Source organism: Balaenoptera musculus, chromosome Y (assembly GCF_009873245.2).
Source record: "Balaenoptera musculus isolate JJ_BM4_2016_0621 chromosome Y, mBalMus1.pri.v3, whole genome shotgun sequence".
Classification (NCBI taxonomy): Eukaryota; Metazoa; Chordata; class Mammalia; order Artiodactyla; family Balaenopteridae; genus Balaenoptera; species Balaenoptera musculus.
The window spans coordinates 307,860-326,177 of NC_045807.1; the positions used below are offsets into that span (position 1 = coordinate 307,860).

General features: G+C 37.1%; 1 protein-coding gene across 2 annotated transcripts in view; it reads left to right on the forward strand.

Annotated features, from left to right (window-relative positions):
• The first annotated feature begins 5,312 nt into the window (after positions 1-5,312).
• Positions 5,313-18,318, forward strand: part of LOC118889439 (U2 small nuclear ribonucleoprotein auxiliary factor 35 kDa subunit-related protein 2-like) — a 29,163-nt gene continuing 16,157 nt past the window's right edge. The window contains exons 1-7 of one of the 2 annotated variants that reach the window (XM_036841182.1): positions 5,313-5,365; positions 5,705-5,784; positions 9,001-9,079; positions 13,405-13,513; positions 13,756-13,842; positions 17,522-17,560; positions 18,168-18,286. In XM_036841182.1, coding sequence (XP_036697077.1) covers positions 5,322-5,365; positions 5,705-5,784; positions 9,001-9,079; positions 13,405-13,513; positions 13,756-13,842; positions 17,522-17,560; positions 18,168-18,286 — 557 coding nt within the window. In that variant the 5' untranslated portion in view covers positions 5,313-5,321. Of the gene's footprint in view, positions 5,366-5,433; positions 5,785-9,000; positions 9,080-13,404; positions 13,514-13,755; positions 13,843-17,521; positions 17,561-18,167; positions 18,287-18,318 lie in introns of those variants that run through there. The other variant, XM_036841183.1, reaches the window with a different exon arrangement.

Sequence of the window (18,318 nt, forward strand, 5' to 3'; positions counted from 1 at the left end):
TATATATATATACATATATATATATGTGTGTATATATATATATATATATGTATATATATATTCACTTGCTACTCAGTCATAAAAAAGAATAAAATTCTGCCATTTTCTACTACATGGATGGACTTTGAAGGTCCTATGCTAAGTGAAATAAGTGAGAGGAGAAAGACAAATACCATAATTTCACTCATGTGGAACTGAAGAAAACAAAAGAAACAAAATAAGGAAGATGAGATTACTGTACTTCTAAAATGTTTATGTCATTTATCCAGAGAGTACTCAGAGGAAAATTCATATAGTTTCATATTAACAGAGAAAGACTAAAAATATGTAAATAAGTGTACTTCCCAAATTGAAATAATTACAAAATAATTATAATGAAACAATAGAAAAGATTAAATGTAAAAAAGATTGATCAATCAATAGACAATAAAATTGAAAATTAAATCTAAGAGCTTGTTCTCACAGACAACAATAAATAAAAATAGATAAAACTTTGGCAAGTCTAATGAAAATAGAGAAAAAATTAATGTATAAACTTGAAGATATATTAGGACCAGAGTAAAAAATGTAGATATTTCATGGGAAAGCCTATGAGAGTACTGGAAATTTTGAATAATATGAATTATTTTCTTGGGAGTTATAAATAGCCAAAGTGAACTCAGAAAGAAGTATGAATGAAGAAATAATTGACAGTGTAAACAATGAAAAGTTTGAAACATCTCACAAATTATGTATGGCCCAGAATTTTCATCTGTAAGTTATGTATTTTTTAATGCTAGTAAGTACTTTGAAGTGCAGTAAATGTTAGAAATCTTTCTGTTTCATTTCAGGATGGTTATTTAATGGTCAAAAAGATAACATCTCCAAGAATTAGACAAATATATTTATGAGTCATTCCCTCCCCCAGGGAAGAAGTGTATATCTAAACCTATGCATCTGTCTATATTTCTATAGAAAGAGACTTAGTTTTTAAAACTGTTAATATTTCATCATGTATTTGTGCAATTAATGTCAACCTTCCTAGATTAAAATGTGTCTGAAAACTAAAATGTTCTTTTAATCAGAATTTTCTCATTTTATAATGTCATATTAGTGATAGCATTCTATACTAAATCTTTTAAAGAAGTCAAGTATTTTTTAGTCTTTTTTGAGATAATTAGCAATTTTCTACTGACAATGTAAAATATAAAGACATTTTGCATAGCAAAGGGCTAACCTGAAATACACATATCTGAAAATAAATAGATGTTGGAAATAGAATTAGCTTTTAGAGTTATTTCGGTAATGAAACTGACTTGAACAATTCTTGAACAAAGCTTGTTCTGAAAATTAATGCAGTGATTTATTCTAACTTTTTTATATATTCTACCTCTTTTTTGAAATTCTCACTTTGTTTGTTGTTCTCATTGTGCTCCTGAGTTTAGTCAGCATCTTTATGACCATTTGGGGGAACACTTCTTCAGGTAAATAACTTAAACGGAGATTTAAGATTGTTCCATATGTAACTGTACATTCAGTTTTTTATTTGAGGGGTTTTTTTTCCTTAGAACTGATTTGTCTGTTCTTTTATTTTTCTTGACTCTCTGTGACTATCTATGCATTAGATAAAATATCCAATTCTCTCAGTCTTGAAGGAGTGGCCTCTTGTAGGAGAGAAACCTTATTGTTCAATCCTGCCCCAGCTCTTAGTTGTCTCTCAAAACTTTGTGGTTGTCCAAGCATCCGTATTTGTTTTTAGTGGCTCCCAGTAGTTGAAGTGTGCCAAGACCTGTCAGGATCTGAAAGGGGAGAATTTTAGTCATCGCCTAGATTCAGGCTGATTGAAAGCCTGACCCTCAGGCAGCAGCTTTCAAAGTATATGAATATACCTCTTTCAGAGGAAGACTAGGAGATGAGTGTTCCTGTGTGATGAGTCCTAGGTAATAGCCAGCTAAGAACTGTTTCTTTGCTTGCTACAATCCCACTGAACCTATGAACACAGGCTCTGTCAGCCAGTGGAGTCACCAGGGCATGGTCTCCTGGGTGACAGCCTCAAAAGCCAAGGTGCCAGATGTGTACAAAGCTCCTTTCTCAGAGATTCCAGAGACCTGGAGTGAGATAGAGGAAGAGCATGAAGATGGTACCCACCAACCTCTTTATTTGGAGAGTATTTCAGTATGCCCCTCAATGTGTATTAAATTAGAAACCTGCATCTAAGGCCAAAGCTTTAAGGTAAGCAGATAGGCTTCTTTCACAGAAAGACTGGACATTTCTCAGTGGGCTGCCTCTGTGCTGGCATTGGGGTGGGTGAGTCTACATAGCCTGTGAGTCTCATTGACACAAGCCCTGTTGGCTTTCAAAGCTTTGGAGGCTTGTCTCTTAGGTGCTTTTCTTAAAAGTTGGAATGCCCAATGTGGGGTTCAAATCCTACCCTTTTCAGGGAGAGGCTGAGATTGTGAATTTCAGCCTGATTGTGGGTAATGGCACCAGGCATGGTGTTTATGGTAAGACTGTATCTCAGCCTCTTTTAACTGCTTTGATGTCCATTTTTTTCTGTTTGCGTGATGTGTAGGAGTTACTCATCTACTTTTGGGGGTTTTATCAGATAAGATTGTTCCATATGTAACTGTACATTCAGTGTGTTCACATCAGGAAATCTTCAGTAGTTTATTATTGAAAATAAATATTTCACTCCTATAAAAGGAGATTTCCATTCAGTTATACATCATAATGAAATAAAAATCTACATTTGTATTTTTAAATTAGGAATACATTTAGAAGATATTCTTCTTATTATTCTGAAATAAAAGTGGTCTAATTTATAAAGAATGTTACAGCGACCCAACACTTACGCTTTCTGAATGTCAGCAATCTCAGCCTAAGTCACAGGGACCAGAAAATTGCTGACTTGAACAATTAGAACATTTTATACTCTGAGGGAATTCTCCAATTTGTTGGAGGAAGCCATCAGCAGATATGACCACCAGATGACCCTGAGCTGGACCCGGGTGATTGGTCCTTTTCTCTGTCCTTGGAATGTGCATTCCATTTGCCTTCCCTGCTCCCAGAAGCTGCTCTAAGGATACAGCCTTGAAATAGAAATGTTGTGCTGAGCCTATCTGGTCTGGTGGGCAGATCCAGAAATCTACTTGTCTTGGGGCCACCAAAGATAAGATTTGTAATTAAGTTTCCTTGCGTATTAAAACTGCCACCTAGCAATCTGGAGTGATCTGCCTCTTTCTCTGGTTTCTCTCTGCCCTGTGAGTATGGGGACCAGGTTCAGACTGCACCCTGGAAACTCTCAAGAAACAACTCAGTTTATGTATACAATTGCCAAGTCTCTACCTTCAAGGAGTTTATGGTTTATTGGTAGAAGCAGACAGGTAATGTCAACAAAGTGCAAAATAATATGAGAGCTGTTATTTACTACAGGTGAAATACTTGTGCTCAGAATGCATGTATAACAAGTACCTAAGCCACTCTTGAAAGGGCATCAAGAAATTTTCATAATAATGATAATCCAACAGCTAATGCTTTGGAGACCCTGACTATTCCCAGGCACTGTGTCAACACATAGTATGCATAACTTTAGTCAACCTTCACAAGAAAACCCTTACAAGATGGGAAATATTTTTACTATCTTGATTTTTACAAATTAGGGAACGAAGACTGACTCAAGATCTCATATAGCCAAAGCTTGAAGCTCCTCTTCCATGTAATTTGAAAGTCTGTGTCTCCAAATACTGGTGCACTGAGGTAGACAAGGTCAACTTGGAGGTGAAGGAATAGGTATGTTGTTTCAAGCCTCAGTGAAACAAGATTTCATGTAGGATTGGGGATTCTGTTAATTGATTCCTGGAGGAACTAGGAGAAGCAAGGGCAGTTTAGTAATTGGCTATCTCACCAATTTTTGTTGTAGAGTAGGTTAGAACAAAGGCCACCCAAAATATAATGGTTATTAGTCATTCTGAAGCTGCAATGTAAATTTTAGAGAAACATTTTCTCTTGGCTTTGTCTCTGGTCTTGTATGTGTACATCAAGATCTGGTTATTAGCCAGGCTAATTTTTACTTTCTCACTTTCACAGCCCCAATCTAACTCCTCATCATCTCTCACCTAGTGATTGTAATATTCCAGGTTTATCTTTGTATCCTCTATATTACAAACCAGAGTAATCTACCTAAAATATATATATAACACCAAGATTCTGTTTAAAATCGTGCAACTATTCTCCTTGCCTAGGAAACGTAATCAAATTGTCTCACCATGACTTACCAGTTCCTCATCCAAAACCTGGCTGCAGCCTACCTCTATCATTATGTTACTTTATAATATAGTATAGCACTTTAAATTTGATGGCCAAAATTTGTGTGGTTCCAAGTACATTCTACATGTTTCAGCATGCAGTGCCTTTGTTTATGCTGATCCACAACACATAGTCACTCTTCTCTACTGTAGTGGGTAACCGTCCTCTTCTTTCCAAACTCAACTAAGATGTTGTTTAAGGGTACTAACTTGGCAACAAGTAGTAAATAAGTCCTAGGGATCTAATTCAGGGTAATGAACATAGACAATTTTGTACTTATAATCGTCAAAGTTGCTAAGAGACTACAAGTTAATTAGAAAGAAATAATTAGAGAAGTGAAGAGGTGCTAATTATTGTTACAATAGCAATCGTACTAGAATACGTGAATTAGCAAAATAACATGTTGCACAGCTTAATTTTACGCGTTATACGTCAAAGGTATTTTATTTTTTTTAATGTTCATTTCTCTGAGACCAAAAAGAAGAAATTCAACTCAGGCTGAAATGATTATACTACCTAAATATCTTTGCATGTAGCTTATAATATTATCTATGCATTGTTCCTTGTCTGGCCCTAAATACATTGGAGGCAGAGTTTGCATTCCTGACCCAACAATAAGGTTCTCTCTTTAGGCCGTTGAAAGGAAAGGGGCGGAATCTGGAGCTTTATACGAGGCGTTGAGAGGTGGAGCTGAGTAAGGAGAGGAGGCTGGAGAAGTCGGCTTTGGAGGTAACAGTGTACGGTGACGAGAGATGATTCTCGCCTCTTGGCGACAAGACTCACACTATAGCATAGGAACAAATCACCAGTAAAGTGCGAAGTAGAGAAGAATTAACTCCAGGGTGCCGAAAGACCGCAAAAGTAAATTTCGGGAAGGAGACATTTATTTTAATAGTTCTTTAGAAGTTGAGCTGCGGCCAGACGCCTCTCCATTTCCGGTTTTGCTTCCTCGCAGTAGAGGACCGGATATCTGCGCTTGCGCATGACCGTTTCCGCGTTAGGCCCGCCTCTAGGCTTACTCTTGCGGGGCGAGAGTTATGAGTAAGGTGGCGTCGCTGGAGATGTTTCCCAACAAACTGAGGTAAGCTGGTTGGGAGAAGTGACTGACGAGAAGAAGAGCCAGGGTGGGCCTAGGCTGGGCGTGGGTAATGTGCAGGCTGAGCCAAGCAAGCTGGAGCGCTCCCGGTACTGTCAGTGGCGTCGGTGGGTTCAGAAAGGCGAGGAGGATATGCTGCCGGAATCGAAGAGACTTACTGGCTGAGCGTAGAAAGGCGAGACAGTTTTGTAATCAAAATATGAAAAGCAAGATTTCATTCCCGAGTACCAGAGCGACTTTCTTGCTCTGGACGCAGAGGAGAGGGGAGCTAAGGCAGCGCTGCGCTAGGGACCACTGATGCTGCTGTATGTTTTGATATTCCAGCCACAAGAAATACAGAGCCGCCCTAAAGAAGGAAAAACGAAAGAAACGTCGCCGGGAACTCGCTCGACTGAGAGACTCAGGTAAAGGACTCCTCATCTTGTTTTTGTGTAAGAAGTTGTTCCCCCCCAGCTGCCGCCCTAACTTGAGACCCCAGTGTCAGAAGGGAGGTGTGTACCTGATGAAGTGTGGTGTCTGCTTCTTTGCAAATAAAGTTACTTTAGACTCATGTGAGAGAAAATGTTAACAATCTGAAGAAAAAGGGAAAAGGTATGGTGAATTACTACTGTTTATATGTAAGTATTTATTAAAGAACCTGATGTCACAGGTGCAACAATTGTGAATTTTCAGCAGTTAGCACAGCTCTAGGACACGTTAACTACTCAGTGAATGTTTTCCTTTGTACTGGTCAAGGGTTTTAATTAGATATTGTTCAAGTTTTTCTCAGACTGGAGTAGTGTAAGACACTTTATATTGACTCAACTAATAAACTATTGTTATTTAAATATTTACAAGCGTAAAACTAGTCGTGAAGCTCTTATTTGACTATAACGCTATATATTTACAGAAAAGAAAACCAAATAAAATCACACAGCCTTTTCAAATCTATGTTAGTGTAATGTTAGGGATTATGTGGAACAAATTCCTAAAAAATAATTATCGTTCTCATGGCTATAACTGCATTATGTGGCATTTGCAGTGCCTCTATTATTGTTGCCTAAAGTTATTTACCAGTTTTTTTCTGTCGGAAAAAAGTGGGGAACCTTATTTTGTACACTGATCGTAATGTTATTTGGCCTTAAAATGTCAGACCTTAACATTTTTGTATAAACCTGTTTGTTTAATGCAGTAAACTTAGTACTACTTGAGCCAACATGGTTATAAATGCAGATGGATGCACTGAAATCACACAATACTGGCTTATAATGGTTGTCATGCACGTTTTCCAGAACTTGCTTATTAAATTGTCCAAGACAGTTCTTGAACTACAGGGACTATGGCCTCAAGTAACCAGGATTCCTGGACTTGGAAAAACAACCATAGAGGTTTCATTTACCATTGGTGTTCCCAGGTAATGATTTTAGTACCACTACATGGAATATTTGGAATGGAAAGATCAGTGTGTTCACATGCAATGTGTAATGACATGTCTCTATTATTAGGTGGAAACTAGTCCACTATAAGTAGGACAAAACATCAGGAGAAAAGGATAAACAGGATAGGTTGGAGTTACTAACACTTTTTTTTTTTTTTTAATTCCTAAAATTCTCAGCTATCTCCCATTGTGTATTTAATCTGTTTTCTTCTAGCATACAGTTTTCTAAAGGCTCTCTCTCTTTTTCTTTCCCTGTTTTAAATTCAGTAATAGCTTGTGTTTTCTTGCGTCGTTTTTTTCCTTTTGACTTTGTAAGGTACACTCACAGCAAGCCTTCGTAGTCAAGTCGATAATCTCTCTTGGTAGATTTAGTATGTTGAAGGATAGGTCGCTGCTTTGCTCATGATTTTATAGCTAATGCCATATCCAAAAATAAGCAGTTGTCTGTCGATTATGAGCTTTGCTCCTAGTTTTGCACATTGACTCACATTTCTTTATCTAGTAATACTTAATGAATGTGTAGAATAAAAAACATTTCTGTTCATTCATTGTAGTATAGATTGGATAGGCAAACATTACACACGCATATTCTCTAAAATACAGAGAATATTACTCTAAGAATGAGTTGTATAATGATTGTTAGAAATTTGTGGAATACTGAGCTTGCAGTTACAGGTAGCCTTTCTGGCATCTAGTTTAACCTTGGATAACCTGAAATAAACTGTCTTGTCACAAATTAACATAAAGTGTAAAAAAGCAAGTTACAAAACTGTAGCATGGGGGCTTCCCTGGTGGCGCAGTGGTTGAGAATCTGCCTGCCAGTGCAGGGCACACGGGTTCGAGCCCTGGTCTGGGAAGATCCCACATGCCGCACGGAGCAACTGAAGGCATTTTGTAGATTATGGGGCTGCCTTTCCATCACAAACCCAATATGTAAGGGCCTGAAGGATTTAACTGTATCAAAGGAGGGGCTTCAGTAAAGAGATCCTGCTAGGGCAATGCCACACAGACATATGGGGATGGGTACCCCTAAACCCCAGACAGAAAAAATGCACAACCTGAAAGTTGAGTTATGTTTTATTTGGGCGCTTTACTGAGGACTCTAGCCCCAGAGACAGCCTCTCAGGTAGCTCTGAGGAACTGTTCCAAAGAGATAAGGGAGGAACCAGGATATATAGGAGTTTTCTCTAGAAGGGAAAAAAAAAAAAACATGTGGTCAATCATCAAAATATTATTTATAATTACAAAAGGCATATGTCTGAAGTTAATGATTTTAATGCTTTTCTGTGTTTGGGAATATGCTGACCTAATCCTTGTAGTACCAGATGGCAAGTGACATTCTTCAGTTGTCAACTATAATATTGTTGATTTTTTTCATTGTATGAACTTTGCACAAGTGACAATTTTTAGTTGGCGGGGCTCATTGAAATTATCCGTTAGATGTGGGTCTTAACTATCTAGGGCCAGTATTGTTTTCTCCATCCTGAATCCTCTCAGGATAGATCATTGGGACAGCTGCAGTGGCTGATGGTGGGCAACATTCGTTGTTTACTGGAATGACAGGCAACATTCTTTGTCTGCAGATACCTACATGAGGCTCTGCACTTTTTAGTTGCTATGTGAGAAGGACATGAATTGGGGTATGCTGGTGGGAGGTACAGATGAAATGCTATGGTCTGAATGTTTACGTCCCTCCTAAATTCATATACAAGACATAGGTGTTGCCTACTAGATTGATCCAGTGTACAGCTACGTTTTTCCCCTTTATAATTAAGTACTCTTCCCTGGGATGGTATATTGAAATGGTGTAAATGTCCTGTGCTAATTACTTCTTCCAGTGGTTTTAGCAACTTTACCTTAATTAGTTTTTACAGTGAGTGTTTCAAAAATGAGTTCTCTATATTTTAGTTGCCTTTCTTTTGTAAATGTGTATGTTCCATTCTGTTCCCCCACCACCTTTTTAAGTATTATGAACTGTGGATTTTTTTAAAAAATGTAATGTTTTACCCACTACTTATATTAATTTTCTGATGCTTAGGTTGTCCAGAGTTTTGCTATTTGGAGCCTTTATTATTAGCAGGTTTAAAAAGACAGGTTTATACCATTATTGTAAACATTAACAATTTCAAATTTTAAATATTTTCCTGAATCATTGACCGAAGTTTTATAGCACTCAGTTTAATAAAGATTTAAATTCCCTCAGGACTTTCACAAAAGGAAGAGGAGGATGCTGCTATTATTGAAAAACAGTTAAGAGAGGAGAAGCTGTTGCAGAAAGAGAGGTCAGCACTGATTTAAAGCTTAAAGTGTACTCAGTTATTTTATTCGAAATTATAAGGCTTTATTGATATAGATTTTTCTTTATAAAAACTTGTAGCAGTGTTGATAGGGAGACTGTGCATTCATGGGGCAAAGGGTGTGTGGGAACTCTGTATTTTTCTCTTAATGTTGCTGTAAACCTAAGACTGTTGCGCAAAGAAAGTCCATTTTTTTTAAGGAAAGAAAAGTCTAATGAAAGAAGTATACTCTATTTAGGACCAACCAATAACTTGATCATACAACCTAATTTAAAGTTAGTGAGGGTCTAGTATTCGTATAAGGGAAGATATGCCTCACTCTAATCTCAAAAACGCTTAAATGTAAGGTCAAGCCAAGAGACATCGTATTTATAGGTGAGGACTTGCCTTTGTTTCAGTTGTCAGTGTGACATATGGTGTGAGGTATGACCCAAAGTGCTAAGGGTGATTCTTTGCAATTATTTGTGTATTTGATTTAACCTTTTTTGATTCACTTTCCTCATCTGTTAAATGAAGGAACCATTGTATAATTTGTTTCTGTAGAAGTTTTTCCTGTGTTTTTTTTGTATTTGAATTACTAACATAGACTGTGTTTCATTTACTTATTTTCTCCCAATATGGCTTTCTTTTTTAGTGATGCCTGAATAATAACCATGCCTTTCTGTTTAATATGTATGGTAACTTTAAAGAATATATTTGGCATTTTTAAAACTTGTATAAAATATTTTTTAATCAAAGTATTTTTCACTGCTTTTGGTGATTGGTAAGTGTATGCAAAAGAACAACTAATTCAAACAATTAAAAAGATAAAAAGTGAAAGACCTTCAGTAAATGCATCATACCCAAAGATAGCCATTGTTACAAACAGTTGAGTGCAAATGTGTAAAAATGTATTTGTATAATGGGCTGATATTTATACATCTTTCTATAAATTGGTTTCGTTGCTTGTTATAGAATACATATCTTTCAGTATCAATGCAGAAGTCTAATTCACCCATTTTAATAGTAACATAGTATTATTGTATAGATCTAGCATAATTTATTCTTTATATTTTTCTCTATTGATGGACATTGAGATTATAGTAGCTTTTATTGTTATATAATAAGTTTGTTAGCATCTATGCTTATATAACTTTCAAAATTGCCCTGTTATTTCCTTAGGAAAATGCCTAGAAATAAAATTGCTGGGATCAAATAATAGGTATACATAACTAGAGAGAAAGGGCATCTGGGTTTGCAGTTTATCCAGCAGTGAACAAAAGTGCCCATTTTCCCCATATATTCATTCACACTAAAAAGATAAATATAAATAAATATGTTTTTCATTAATATGTATGTTTTTTATAATTACTAATTAAGGATATTAATCCTCTGTTATATGCATGACATATTTTTCTCATTTATTATTGGTCTCAGTTTGGCTCACAACATTACCTACAATTTGATTTTCATGTCACTTTCATAATTTGAAATCCAGTATCTGGCCTCAGTGTCTAACTTTAAAAGACCTCTCCTATCCCAAGGTAGTGAAAATATTTTGCTATTTTTTTCTTCCCATATTGTTTAGGGTTTTTTTTTTTTTTTTTAAATGAGTACTGATTAAAAGCATCGAAATGACTTGAGCCAGACTTGAACTCCAGTTCTGGCCCTAATTCGTACTAGCTACACAGCTGTGCTCCACATTTCTTAATCTAAGATTCAATATCCTTATCTTTAATATTGAGGTGAAATCAGTTATACCGCCTATCTCATAGAACTGTGGAGATTAAATGAGATGAAATATATATGTATAGTGCTTACACAGTGTCAGCAATAGGAGGTGCTTTAATAACTCTGGTTGTTTTGTTATTATAGATTTCTGTTATAATAAAGATGCTATATATTGTATAAAATAGCGAACTAATGTTTCTTTCCTCATTTATATGTAAGAAATCCTTCTTTTACATCACTATACATGTATCTTTGTTTTTCTGCTCTTTGTTTAATTTTCTACAAGTTGCATGCTAACTTGATTTGTTGGAAAACAGCAAAATACGTTTACATGAAAATAATGTGTGACTTTATGCACTATTTTATTTATCCATTTCTTACTAGAGTACAGTTGATATCTTATGCACTATTTTTACATAATATATAGTATATTGAAGTTACTAAGTTTAAAGCTTTTAATTTTTTAAATTATTTTTGTGGTCTTAAATTTGTGTACAACTAGTAACTTCCTCAGAAGATTCTTTAAGCCAGAATTTTGCACACTGAAACATCTATATTTGCCCTATAATATGCACATGAATATTGACATAGGCAATAAGCCAGGTTTCACCATAGCTGAAAGGTGTGTTCCTGGAATCTTCAGTTGGAAATCAAATACATTTTCCTGTAGAATATTTGAAATTATGGTCAGATCCCTCAGCTAGATATAAAATCCTATTAACTGCTGATATTACTGAAGTGTAACATAAAACACTTCCTCATATTTTATCTCTTTTACAAGTTCAGTGGAGAAATACAGTCTTTGTTCTAAATATCTAATTGGTAAATCCACTTTGAAATAAAACCCATCTTTAATTTAGAAACTTATGATATTGAATGTCTGAGACACCTGCTATTTTACAGTAACATCTCTTTTATAATTGATCATTGTCTAAAATAGATACCTACTAATTGGTTTATATAACTTATCATCTTTTCATAAAACCTGTAGCATTTTTTTTAATACATCTTTACTGGAGTATAATAGCTTCACAATACTGTGTTAGTTTCTGTTGTACAACAAAGCTAATCAGCCATATGCATACGCATGTCCCCATATCCCCTCCCTCTTGAGCCTCCCTCCCATCCTCCGTATCCCACCCCTCTAGGTCATTGCAAAACACCGAGCCCATCTCCCTGTGCTATGCTGCTGCTTCCCACTAGCTAACTATTTTATATTTGGTAGTGTATATATGTCAATGCTACTCTCACTTCGCCCCAGCTTCCCCCTCCCACCCTGTGTCCTCAAGTCCATTCTCTATGCCTACATCTTTATTCCTGCCCTGCAACGTAGATGACATGATACTATACATAGAAAATCATAAAGATGCCACCAGAAAACTACTACAGCTAATAAATGAATCTGGTAAGGTTGCAGGATACAAAATTAATGTACAGAAATCTCTGGCATTCCTATAAACTAACAACAAAAAATCAGAAAGAGAAATTACGGAAACAATCCCATTTACCATCGCAACAAAAAGGATAAAATACCTAGGAACAAACCTGCCTAAGGAGGCAAAAGACTTGTACTCAGAAAACTATAAAACACTGATGAAAGAAATCAAAGATGACACACACAGATGGAGAAATATACCGTGTTCCTGGATTGGAAGAATGAATATTGTGAAATGACTGTACTACCCAAAGCATCTACAGATTCAAAACCTGTAGCATTCTTTATGTTTAGAAGATATTTTCCTTGTTTTAGCTGTTAAGAAGCCTGGGGACAAACCACAAGAGTCCCTTAACTGTTTGGAGCAGTAGCCCGTAAGTTTATGGCAGATGTCAGGTTTTCATAGTTCTGCAATCCTGCCGTTGCCACTTTTAAAATGCATAGAATGGAAGGATTATACTTTCTAAATGTGGAAACCTGGATGTTGCTTTGAAACTTGTTATTTGCTTTATTGGCACCTGTGTATCTCTGTGATCAAACTAGGACAAACTTTAATGTTACTGCTTTTTTTTTAATATGAGAAAAGTGACAGAACAAATGTCACACAAGAATGTAGAAGTAGGTGACTTTAAGCTGTTACCTTCTAGGAAGATGCTGATTGTAGTGCTCTTCCAAGAGCTCTGTTATGTCCTCTAATTCTCTTTCACCTCTTTTTTTTAAAAATTTTTATCCATTTATTTATTTATTTATGGCTGTGTTGGGTCTTCGTTTCTGTGCGAGGGCTTTCTCTAGTTGCGGCAAGCGGGGGCCACTCCTCATTGTGGTGCGCGGGCCTCTCACTATCGCGGCCTCTCTTGTTGGGGAGCACAGGCTCCAGACGCGCAGGCTCAGCAGTTGTGGCTCACGGGCCTAGTTGCTCCACGGCATGTGGGATCTTCCCAGACCAGGGCTCGAACCCGTGTCCCCTGCATTGGCAGGCAGACTCTCAACCACTGTGCCACCAGGGAAGCCCTCTTGCACCTCTTAAAGGCTTTACGTAAAATAACTTTCATGACATTTTAATCATCCCAAAAATGTGTTATTTGCTATTATATATAGTGTATATGTGTGTGTGTTTGTAGAATGATGCCAATTCTTTTATTTGATTACATAATTATATCAATAGGCAAAACTTACATGAGGAGTGGTTGTTGAGGGAGCAGAAAGCGCAAGAGGATTTCAGAATAAAGAAGCAAAAGGAAGAGGCAGCTAGAAAACAGCAGGAAGAACAAGAGGTATGCTTTTAGTCAAATTAATCAACTACCTAACTAGTTAACTAAAATAACTTCTAATTAAAATAGAGAATGACTTTTTCACATTGAGAATTACATGCCTTGAACACCAGCAACAAAAATACTTTGAAATTGATAGTCTGTGTAACCAATATATTTAATTTTTTTAAATTTATTTATCCCATATGTTGAATGTTTTAAAAATTAAGTCTGGGGGAAAAAATACGTTTCTTTTCTCTTTGAAGAGAAAGTTGAGGGAAGAATGGGAAGAACATCAGAGAAGAGAGAGAGAAGAGGAGGAGCAGAAACTACAGGAGAAAAGAGAAAAAGAGGTGATTCTTATCATAGGATGATAAATACACTGTGTGTAGTGTGCAGATAGGATTTGAAGCTATGGGTGTGTGAGAGCTTGTAGTTTTTCTGTTTGTTTTTAAAAAGTCATATTTTTTTAATAGAGACATACATATTCTTTGTGTCCATGCAATAGCAGTTAAGACTATCTTAATTTAACGGTTTCTTCAGCTTTACGCAGTGTAATGCAAAAGCAGCCATGGCAGTATGGAAACAAATAGGTGTGGCTATGTTCTAATAAAACTTTATATAGAAGCAGACAGCTGGCCCCTGCTTTACACTTTGTACCACTCTAGCAAATGATGTGACTCTCAGGTTCAATTGTGTGAGTTGACTTGTTTAGGAAAAAACATTTTGTATACTTAACATGTTTATTGCGTTCCTTAAAGGCTTAACAGCTTATGTCCTGCCACCAAAACTATTTGATTTTGAGGAAGCAGGGATCCAATGTTTAAGATTTAGGAGATTTTTGCTGTCGTTGTTCTCGTTGAATCTTGACTTGCTTTCAAACCTATAGCTAACAGACAGTTTGCTAATTAAAATAATCTGTAAGGTGTATGTACATATCTTTCATGTCTTTCAGGATCCTTCCTAAACATTGATTTGATGTATATTGCTGCTTTCCTTAATAGGGTGATTATTTCAAAAATTCACAACCCATCTTTACTTGAAATGATTCATCAGAATTTTTCTTTTCTGTATTATTTCTAAGTTTGAATAACATAAAATTGAGTAGTTAACCATCTCATAATGGGGAAAAATGGATTTGGTTGTGTCTTGGTCATAATGGGGTAGAAGTAGTCTCCACAACTTTGTTTTTTGTATTTCAGGCCATTAGTTAATTCCAGTGCAAATTTTAGGCACCTTAATTTGAGCACTACTTTCTAGATGAGGTGAGATGTATCAGGGGACAAGAAATTTGGAACTTTAAAATTTTTTTATAGAGAGGACTCAATTACCATTTTAACTATGGAATGTTTTTCATTTGAGGCTTCCAGGATTCAGATAGAAGCTATGGCTTCTTTTAAATGCTCTGATTTTTTTAAGCAACTCTAGAAGGCATTAAAGAGAAGCATAAAGTACAGTTATCCCCGGGTATCTCTGATGATTGATTGGTTCTAGGGACCCTGATGGCAGCGGTTCCCAACCTTTTTGGCACCAGGGACCAGTTTTGTAGAAGACAGTTTTCCATGGACAGGGTGGGGATGGTTCAGGTGGTAATGTGAGCCATGGGGAGTGGTAGATGAAGCTTCACTCGCTTGCCTGCTGCTCACCTGCTGTGCAGCCCAGGGATAGGGACCCCTGCCTGAGGGTACTGAAATCTGTGGGTGCTCAAGTGAAATGGCATAGTATTTGCATATAACCTAGGCATATCATTCTATATACTTTAAATCATTTTTAGATTTTTATAATGCCCAATACAGTGTAAAAGGTACAAAAATAGTTGCTAGCGCATCTCAAATTCAGACTTTGCTTTTTGGAACTTTGTGTGGTGTTTTCCCAAATATTTTTGTACTATCGTTGGTTGAAGTCATGGCTGTGGAACCCGCACATACAGAGGACTGACTGTAGATTCTAAGTGGATTTAAGAAATATATGTGATTCTGCTATCTGCTAGACAGTTGTCTAGTTAATGGGATAAGACAGTGAAAAAGATATAGTCCCTGCTCTTAGAGTTACTTTGCTAGATGGGGGAGCCATATGATAAGTTGACCAAAAAGATAATTTCCAGTGGTGTTAAGTGCTACAAAGAAATAAAGCAAGGTGATGTGATAGAGTGATGGGCATAGGTGAGTACTTCATTAGATAAATGATCATGGAAGATTTCTCTGAGAAGCTGATGTTTTATGCTGTTACCTGAGTACAAAGATCTCAGGGGCTCTAGGCAGAGGGAAGGGCTCAGAGCGTAGAACTGAAAGGAGGTGAGGGTGTTTGAATCCCAGAGACCAAAGGAGAGAGTGGCAGGGACAGGGAGGAGATCAGAAGAGTCGGCAGGGTCAGATCATTTAAGGCCTCCTGGATTGGAAGGAGGAGTTTGGACTTAATGTTAAGTGTAATGGAAAGCCATTGTCTTTACCTTTAACAAATCATTCATCACTTTTGTATAAAGAATAGGGGGTAGGGAACAGTGACCAAAGAGGCAAGAGTCAAGATACGCTGCTGTTTCAAATAGGATATGATATGTTGGTAATTTGTATGAGGATAGTGCTTTACAAAGATAAGTACATAGATCTGGGATACGTTAATGCACAGTCAACAAGAATGCTCATGGTAAATTGAGGGGAGAGGTGTGAAAAGGAATGGGAGAATCCAAGTCATACTCTCAGGTGTTTAGTTTGAATAAGAGGGGAAGTAAATGGAAGCACCGTTTACTGAGATGTGACACTTAGAGGGTCGACAAGGAGGAAACAAAAGTTCTGTTTTGAGCTTGGAGAACTCTTACATGCATCTAGATTTACCAAGTCTTTTATGTAATTCTTTAAGCGGCTAGAGAAGAGAAGTCTAACATGATTAAAACTTGTTTAGGGCTTCCCTGGTGGCACAGTGGTTGAGAGTCTGCCTGCCAATGCAGGGGACACGGGTTCGAGCCCTGGTCTGGGAAGATCCCACATGCCAAGGAGCAACTAGGCCCGTGAGCCACAATTACTGAGCCTGCGCGTCTGGAACCTGTGCTCCGCAACAAGAGAGGCCGCGATAGTGAGAGGTCTGCGCACAGCGATGAAGAGTGGCCCCCGCTCGCTGTAACTAGAGAAAGCCCTCGCACAGAAATGAAGACCCAACACAGCCAAAAATAAATAATAAATAAATAAATAATTAAAAACAAAAACAAAAAACTTGTTTAAATGCCAGTTACATAGAAATTTACTAAAATTTTGGAGAACTTACTTTGCCTTATCAAAAAGTTTGGGGGCTTCCCTGGTGGTGCAGCGGTTGAGAATCCGCCTGCCAGTGCAGGGGACATGGGTTCGAGCCCTGGTCCGGGAAGATCCCACATGCCACAGAGCAACTGGGCCCGTGAGCCACAACTACTGAGCCTGCGCTCTAGAGCCCGCGAGCCACAACTACTGAGCCTGCGCATCTGGAGCCTGTGCTCCGCAACAAGAGAGGCAGCGATAGTGAGAGGCCTGCGCACCACGAGGAAGAGCGGCCCCCGCTCGCCGCAACTAGAGAAAGCCCTCGCACAGAAACGAAGACCCAACACAGCCAAAAATAAATAAATAAATTTATTAAAAAAAAAAAAGTTTGAAATAGCTCATAAATCCTAAATACTACTCCTCATGTCATATTTTTAGCTTCTTTTAAATGTTAATGATGTTGTGGCTAGCATTGTGTTTTATAATACTCACTGATACCTCATCTTAAAAACTTGTATGTGGTATATATGCTTAAACATAGTAACTATTGTTGTTTCTGAAACTTACAGGAATATTCTTAAATATTTTATAATGTGTTTTATTATATTTTCTATTTGAATAAAAATTCGCACCTATATTCTTTTGAAAGCTTTTCAGAAGATCTGTGCTGTAGAAAGCAAATAAGAACATGAAACCTTGCATGTATAGGCTTTTTTAAATTTTAAGTTGAGATTCTTAACCACAAAAACTAGCTATGAGTTACCTGACTTTCAGATTTTTATTAATCCCATGTTTGCATTTGTAGGAATCTGTGCAGAAGATGCTGGAACAGGCTGAAAATGAGGTATTTTTTTAAACTTTCATTAAAGTTTTGATACCAATGAACATTTCTTTAAAAAGAATACTTCTTGTAATGTTAATTTTGTGGTAAACTACTTAGATCCTGTCTGAATGTGGGAATTACTCTGTAGGTGTGTGATTTGTACAGCAGCAAGAACAGAAGTGAACTGCTAAACAAAAGCAAAGATCACCCTGGTGGACTGGACTTGTTTATAGTCCTTAAAGTGTGTGTAACCAGCATCACACACTCTTACGCCCAGATGGATGGTTTAACTTGATTCACAGTAACTTAGATTGCTCTCATGGGGTGGTTCGCTAAGAAGTCCTTCTACCCTTTTCGGAATGGATGGACAGAAGGGAAGCCTGGGTGACTGCTCCTGGTAGCCATAGTGATGCCTGATGATGGGCAGTGACTGGGAGCCAGGAGAGGCATACAGCCCCTGGCTCACGACAGTTGTTTGTAGAGTCTAGATTGTGTGACACAACTTGAATGTGTATATTCTTACATGAATCTGTTTTTATTTTTGACCAAAATATTTCGAATATACTTTAAATCTTTAATTCTCATGGATTTTTAAAACTACCAGTAAAGTTATGGTTATTTTCAACAGTTGGAAAGTGATGCCACATGGCAAAATTCAGAACCACCCACAGACTTAAGAATAATGGAGAAAGATCGAGCTAATTGTCCATTCTACAGTAAAACGGGAGCCTGCAGATTTGGAGATAGGTAAATAATTTTGTTTTATCAGGTCAGAATTA